Source organism: Saprolegnia parasitica (assembly GCF_000151545.1).
Source record: "Saprolegnia parasitica CBS 223.65 unplaced genomic scaffold supercont2.133, whole genome shotgun sequence".
Taxonomy (NCBI): Eukaryota; Oomycota; class Saprolegniomycetes; order Saprolegniales; family Saprolegniaceae; genus Saprolegnia; species Saprolegnia parasitica.
This window is the reverse complement of record NW_012156527.1, coordinates 68,786-75,825: the sequence shown is the minus strand read 5'-3', so window position 1 is coordinate 75,825 and position 7,040 is coordinate 68,786. Positions and strand designations below refer to the sequence as shown.

Sequence of the window (7,040 nt, the reverse complement as noted above, 5' to 3'; positions counted from 1 at the left end):
CCGCTCGCCGTGCTGCCGCCGTACCACTCGACTGTTTACAACGCATGCGCGCAGCCACAGTCGCACATCGTACTCCTTCACGGCTGGGGCATGAGCTCCAAGGACTGGGCGACGACGGCGAAGAAGCTCGCGTACGACCACGCGGTGCTCACGCTGGACTTTTATGGCCATGGCGCGTCCCCGTACCTTCCTCAGAACGACATGCACGACCCGAACGTCCTCGTGCACCAAGTCCGTGACGCGATCGAGCGCGCTGGCTGGGCGACGGCGCAGGTGACGATCGCGGGGATCTCGATGGGTTCGGCCATCGCGCTGCGGTACAGCCAGCGGCATCCCGACTCGGTGTACGCAACTCCTTTACGGACCCAACGCCTGACGAATCTCGGTCTAGGCGCCGCCTCATTTTGCTCTGCGGCGCCGGCATGGCGGTCAGTCGCTGGTATGCGCTCACAGAGACCATGTCCCGCTGGAACAATGCGATGTTACTGCGCATCCACGAGCTCAACGCGACGTCGCCGTTCTGGCACATGGTCTTTCACCGTGTGTCGGTGCTGCGGGCGATGATCAGCCATAGCTATCTCACGCGCCTCACGCCCGAGTACGGCGTGAACCAGACGATGCTCCAAGCCGAGACGTTGACCAAGGTTCACGCGTGCATTTGGCCCATGGTCGACGTCCTCCACCCGCTGCAGCTGGAGCTGTTTGACGAGGCGCCGGAGCACATACAGATCGTACCGGGTGTCGACCATGCGCTCTTTTGTCTCTTGATTAACGACCTCGCACTCCACGCCAAGCCCGAGCTGTGGCTTTAGGACGTTTTGTCTTGAGTTTTTTTAAATTTGTTGTCGAAAGTTGGCATAGCCCAGTCTTCCAGTGCTCCTTTCTTTGGTTTATGGGCCAACGATGTGTTTCACTTCTCTTGGAGTCGATGAACATGGACTCAAGGGGCGGAAAATCGACTTGCAATGGGTCTTGTCGAGACGGTCCGACACAACTACCGCACACACCGATCGCACGAGGTTCGAACCGTCGGTGATGCGCTACTGGTTCCACTTACTCTTACTACTATAGCTAGTTCCTACTACCATAGCCTTGCGGGTGTTCTTCGTAGAACCGACGTATTAGTTTGTGCTCAAACATGAACGATTGACGTTTTGGCGGCATCGCTCTTGCCGTTGACGGGTTGGTGGTGGCCAACGGCCCTATAAATACCACCGCGGACACGGCTCCATTATCACTTCATCTTCACTTTCAACTTATAACCAAACGCCATGTCGATCCTCCAGCGGGCAGCCGACTACTGCGCGTCTCCAGCGTTTGAGCGCGTCTTTGAGGAATTTGCCGAGTGCGCTGCTGACCCTACCCCCAGACGTCGCTCAATGGAGAACGCGTAGGGAGCACGCGTCCGCGTTCTTTGATTCTGTCGACTCGGACGACGTCGAGCACAAGCATGAGTACAAGGAGCTCCATGATGCGTACCTCAAGATTTTTGAAGACCGGCTCCAAGGTCGTCTCTTCTTGGTCAACGAGGAAAGATTGAGGTGGGAAGTAGGCTTCCTTGAAGACGAAGGCGGGACGACGGCGCAGTTTTACGCGGCGTGCAAGGACATTCTCGATGAAAAAGACGACCATGGCGAGTATGCTTGGTTTGTCAACCGTCTTCTCGCCTCCATGGAGTACAAGCTCTTTTATGGCCTCATGCGCAACGAAGCCCGGCAACAGCTCCGTCGTCGCAAGTAAAAACACTGAAATCGATGACAATTATGTATACATTCTAGCACTATCTACTATGGACACTGCAGACTTCTGGCATGAGGCTAGCGTACCAGGTAGAACGAGCACGCAAACGAAAGAGGCAAAGCTGGAAAGGACAGCGGTCGCCTTGCCAGTGCCACATGAGCGATCGATGCGCCGACACCAAAGTGTGTGCGGGCGCACAACATGAGGAAGTGAGTGCGTTCGGGTGATGGCTCGCCATTGTCTGTGGTCGTTTGCAGGTTTTCGCCTCCATGAGCTGCCAACGATGCTCTCCAATCGCACCAATCGCAGTGTACCTACTTGTCCATCATCCGGATAAAGCTGTGCCCCGGTGTACTTCATTGTCAAGGACGATTTCTTCTGCTATAGACCTCGCACGATGACAGGACGTAGCGTTTCGTGCTCCCCAAAGAGTCCTCTATCGATGTGCCAAGTTGCAGCGAGTTGGATTCTGAACGTGATTTGGGCGACCGAGAGCTCTGCGGCGGCGACTGCCACGAGCGCGTCGACGCGGATTGGTCAAAAAACGAAGTAACTTACACCAATAAAAACAAATAGATAAATAATTATATTCTATGGTGGTTTCATAGCAAGGGACTCGTCTTTTTTTTAACATATCGAGTCCAAGCCTATCATGCCAGCAAGGGAATGGCTCCAAGTTGGAGCCTCGGTTTAGGACATTCGTCCATGTACAGCTATACACGCTTGTCTTGCTGTATGAGGTGACCGCGCAACGAGCAAGCCCTGGGCTTGCGAGAGATGAAATGCTGGAAAGGACAGCGGTGGCCGTGCAAATGCCACATCTAACCACAAATAAAAAGAAGCGTTGTGTGTCATTTTACAAGACATGCCATATTTAACCACATTTACGCGCTGGCATTTTTGGAATTGGCAGGCATGGCGACGACGACGGGGTCGGGGACGACGTCGCCGACGGGACGCAAGCGCCGGCGCGAGAGCATCGAGGTACGCACGTCATGGCCCATGCGCGCGCATCTCACGGCCGTATGTAGGCGCTCGAGTGCACGATCTGCTGCGAGTTTTGCACGACGCAGGGCGGCCATCGCCTCGCGAGCCTCGCGTGCGGCCACTTTTTTGGCCAGAGCTGCATCGAGCGCTGGGTCAAGACAAGCAAGACGTGTCCGATCTGCAACCGGGTCGTGAAGCGCAACGACGTGCGCATCCACTTTACCGATACGATCGCAGCCGTCGACAATGGCCGCCAGGAAGAGTACAACCAAAAGTACTTGGCGGAAAAACAAGCGCGCATGCAGGTACAGACCTGCAAGATGACACCGACAAAGACGGTAGAGCTGAATATGCATTAGGCCGAAATGGACGTGGCGCGGCTCAAGCTGCAGGTCACGACGATCGCGCAAGAGATCGAGACGCAAAAACAGCGCATCATGGAGCTGCTGGCCGAGAACTCGCGGCTCAAAACCGCACCAATCGTTCTCTCGGACGACAACGATGATGACGACGACGATGACGAGGAAGCGGACGAGGCGAATGCCACTGCACGGCTCGAGTACACGCGCGTGAACGACGGGCCGATTCCTTGCATTGAAGCCCGCGTCTGCGGCTTCTCGTCGACCTGTGACATGGTCTGCATTGGCACGCGAACGCATGTGGCCAACGACGATGGTGCCCAGCACGGGCTGCTCCAGGTATCCACCGATTGCTTCGATGATATCGAGATACGATGAGGGAGTGTCTAGGTGAGCACGCTGGATGTGCACCACCGCGTGTCGATTCCGTTGCACAAGTCGCCTGTCCGCGACCTCGGCTTCTCACACGACGATGCTCTTGTCGCAACCACGGCCTTTGACGCCAAGCTTCTCCTCGTACACGCTTTTCTTCTTCTTCCTCTCCTTACCAAAGCCTCTGAAATGTCCTGTCTAGACCAGTACAAAGTCCCACACGTGTGTACTCAAGTACAACCTTCCGTTTCCTGGCTGGTCGTGCGCGTGGGATGTGGCCAATCCGTGTCTGGTACGACCTGTCTCGTCAACGAGAAATAATGATCGACGGGCGTGGATGTAGATTTACTGCGGCCACCACAATGGCCAGATCTCGGTATTTGATATTCGGCGCACCGGGTCGCCTGTCCAGAGTCTGGCCCATCAGCTCAAGCAGCCCGTGCACTCGATTTGCACCATGCAGCACGGCTCTACCAAGGTTAATTCCCAATGCTCTGTCTTCTATTTGGAATAATGATATATGTAGACCATTGTGGCGGCGACGTTCACAGGTGTGTCCATGTGGTACGCCTCGGACGGCGTCACGGTACCGACCGACCCGAGCTTGAACATGGAAGTCAAAAATTGCTTTTCGATGGGCCACAACCAAGTCCGGCCGACGCAGTTGATCGTCTCGACACGGACACAACTGCCATCGTCCCCGGCCCAACACTTTGTCTTGTCGGTGCAACAGACCAACAACCAGCTACAGACCGTGTCGGATGCAGTCGTTCAGGTACCTTCTCGATCTTTTTAGATCTCAAAATGAAAAAAATGACGCTGCGTAGGGCCACCGCACGCCGTCGGCGCTGTCCCGGTCGGCCATGTGGCACCTACCGCATCAAGGCAGCCCGGTGGTTGCGTCGGCCGACGATGATTCGCACCAGTTGTGGCTCTGGGAGACAACGTCTGGTAACGTTGTGCGCAAGCTCGACCCGAAGTTACCGTCGTCGATCGTCGATGTTCAGCACGGGATTGTCCCGAACGTCGCGGCCGAGCAAGGCTGGCTCGCCGTGATGAGCAAGGAGGCGCTCGTCCTGTACAAGTCGACGGCGTCGGCCAATACTAGCACCCAGCGCACCTCGTCGACGTCGTTCTTTAGTCCGATCGCTTCCCAAGGCCGGGCCACCCAGCGAGCAAGAGTATAAAGTGATGATGATTTTTGTTTTGGTTTCTTCAACTGTCATGCTGCCACGTGGGATCGCGCTCCTGATTGGCCGACAGGTTGTTTACACGGTGGTATTTATTTTGTGTTATGTGTGAAACATATTTTTCATGTGTGCGCCAGCTATTAAATGTGGCGCATTGGCGATAGATGTGGCACATTGGCAGATAAATTTGGCACGGGCGCCCGATGACGGCCACCGTCATCTTTGCATGGGGATCTGGTGGATGCCACAGCATGCTGCAACCGCGCTCATGGTCCAGTAGGCTCGGATGGACAGCTCGGCCTTGGCGACAGCGCGGACCACGCCGAGCCGCGGCCGCTTGACCTCGGCGCCTTGCACAGCCCGTTGGCGCTGGCCGTGGGCGGCTGCCATAGCGCTGGTACGGCGTCGGTTCTATCTCGGCGCTCGTGCTCGACGCTCTCGTAGCTGTGGATGCAACTGGCGCGCTGTACATGTGGGGCAGCAACGCCCACGCCCAACTGCATCTCGACGCACCGACGGCGCATGCACCTGTAAAGATCGCGATCGAGGTAGGCGTTGCGTCTCGACTGGGTCCATTGATGTCTGTACGTGTAGCCGCCCGTCACGCTTGTGCGCTGCGGCTGGTCGCATACCATCGCTGTTGCCACGCACGCCGATGGGCTCTCGGCGGTCTATAGCTGGGGTAGCAACCAGCACGACCAGCTTGGCCAGTCACCGCCAGGTAGGCTCTGGAAGCAGCTGCAGTAGAGCACGTTCGAATGCGTACGTAGACAAAGCAACCCTCGTGCAACAGCCACTGCGCTTTCCCACGCCTGTGCTGGCCGTTGCCAGTGTCGCGAGTGGCTGGAAGCACTCGCGACCAGCGATGGCCGAGTACACATCTATTCCTCGTCGCTCATCGAGTGCTGACATGGCGTATGTAGGTGTTTGCCTGGGGCCATGGTCGGTCGGGCGAGCTCGGACTTGGGCCCGAGACGCTTCGTGCACCAACACCCACAGTGGTGCCAATCGACGGTGCCGTCGCAGCGGTCTACTGCGGGTGGCAGCACTCGGTGTTCCACTTGACGTCCAAGGGTCTTGTCGTTGCTGGCAGCAACCGACACGGGCAGCTCGGGCTTCGCAACGAGGTGCGTTGACCGGAATCCAGAAATTTGCGAAAATCTGGAAAATCTGAAAATGGGCGACTCACCCAAAAGGCAATAGAGTCGCAAGCAGGTCTTTGAAGCCACGCCGATCCTCGAGGCAGATACCGCCGAGCCGTTCCGCTGTGACCACGTCGCTGTTGGGTGGCATCACGTCGTGAGCGTTCGTGACGGCGCCGTCTTCTCGTGGGGCAAAGGCTCGTTCGGTCAGCTCGGTGGGTTGCCTTCCTCGTCTTTTTTCCGTGGCGTGGATGCGCATGTTCACGTAGGCCATGGCGGTGTCGACGCAGAGCGTACACCACGCCGCCTGGTTATGGACGAGCGCATTAACCACGTGGCGTGTGGCTCGGAGCACTCGCTTCTTGGTACGTCGATGGAGGAAGCGTCTCTCGCCTCATGTCGCCTCTACGACTAGTAACAGCGAGCGGGAGACTCTACTCGTGCGGCTGGGGCGAACACGGGAATCTGGGGCACGGCAACACGCAGAACGTTGCGAGGCCGACGGCCATTGCGTACTTTGACACGCATCACCTGCGCGTGCTCTCGGCGGTGGCGGCTGGCGCGACCTCGTTTGCCATGGCGACCAGCCAGCGCACTTGATATCGATAGCCTCAGCATTAAGAGAGGCTTGAAGTAGAGAAAATCCAAGGCCGCTAGTGAGTCTGTGTGCAGGTGCTACCAGTTCGTAGTGTAGAGATTCTACGGCGGCTGCACACTTGCGCTTCTCGCAACGCGAGACTCGAATGAATCCGTGATCTTTAGCCCACGCTTGCTGGCGGCCAGGACCGGCCATGTTGCTGCCTTGCCCGCGTGCGCCTTGTCTCTGAGCCGTCAACGTCAACAGGCGTTGTCTCTGGCACGGCGCCATCGTCCTCGCCGTCGCCTGGCATCTTGCCTCTCTACTCACTACTGCGATCGACGAGCGCCGGCGCTTGGCACTTGGTGGCCATCGTTATCGTGGCTGCGTCATGGCCGGTCGCCAGCCACGTCAACGGTCGCATCCCGTGGCAGCGCCTGTCGCAGAGCACCCCGGGGCACAAGAAAATGCACCTGCGCCACATGTGTTGACGTATCCGGTGTACGTGCCCCGGTCATGCCAGCCGGTGGAATCTTGCATTTTCGAGATTGCACCAAGTCGCATGCTGGCGTACGTCTTGGTCGCCGGCTTCGCCTACGTGGCGCTGCGGCTCTACCTCACGCCCCGCAAGATCCTCATCAACTGGGTTGCCAACTCGCACCTGTACTACTAC

At 57.5% G+C, this 7,040-nt stretch overlaps 4 protein-coding genes across 4 annotated transcripts in view; all 4 read left to right on the top strand.

The window, feature by feature from the left end:
• Positions 1 to 90: 90 nt before the first annotated feature.
• On the top strand, positions 91 to 812 carry SPRG_21428 (hypothetical protein; the record flags this gene model as incomplete). Its single annotated transcript, XM_012353743.1, has 2 exons — positions 91 to 344; positions 392 to 812. The coding sequence occupies 2 exons, from the start codon at positions 91 to 93 to the stop codon at positions 810 to 812; spliced, it is 675 nt and encodes a 224-aa protein (XP_012209133.1).
• A 423-nt stretch (positions 813 to 1,235) lies between these two features.
• Positions 1,236 to 1,793, top strand: SPRG_14527 (hypothetical protein). Its single transcript, XM_012353737.1, has 3 exons — positions 1,236 to 1,345; positions 1,395 to 1,507; positions 1,553 to 1,793. Exons 1-3 carry the CDS (start codon positions 1,272 to 1,274, stop codon positions 1,738 to 1,740), a joined length of 375 nt encoding a protein of 124 aa, XP_012209127.1. The 5' UTR covers positions 1,236 to 1,271; the 3' UTR covers positions 1,741 to 1,793.
• Positions 1,794 to 2,655: 862 nt separating this feature from the next.
• Positions 2,656 to 6,555, top strand: SPRG_14526 (hypothetical protein; the record flags this gene model as incomplete). The annotated part of the gene is made up of 17 exons (XM_012353736.1): positions 2,656 to 2,724; positions 2,772 to 3,032; positions 3,087 to 3,425; positions 3,477 to 3,602; positions 3,661 to 3,750; positions 3,802 to 3,936; positions 3,985 to 4,233; positions 4,286 to 4,598; positions 4,929 to 5,045; positions 5,093 to 5,202; positions 5,243 to 5,369; positions 5,419 to 5,432; positions 5,480 to 5,521; positions 5,572 to 5,775; positions 5,852 to 6,005; positions 6,060 to 6,155; positions 6,206 to 6,555. The coding sequence occupies 17 exons, from the start codon at positions 2,656 to 2,658 to the stop codon at positions 6,388 to 6,390; spliced, it is 2,631 nt and encodes an 876-aa protein (XP_012209126.1). The 3' UTR covers positions 6,391 to 6,555.
• Positions 6,556 to 6,929: 374 nt separating this feature from the next.
• SPRG_21427 (hypothetical protein) overlaps positions 6,930 to 7,040 on the top strand; it is a gene marked incomplete at both ends in the record, with an annotated part of 1,405 nt that continues 1,294 nt past the window's right edge. Inside the window, one exon of the mRNA XM_012353742.1 lies at positions 6,930 to 7,013. Within this exon, the coding sequence (XP_012209132.1) occupies positions 6,930 to 7,013 (84 nt within the window). The remainder of the gene's footprint in view (positions 7,014 to 7,040) is intronic.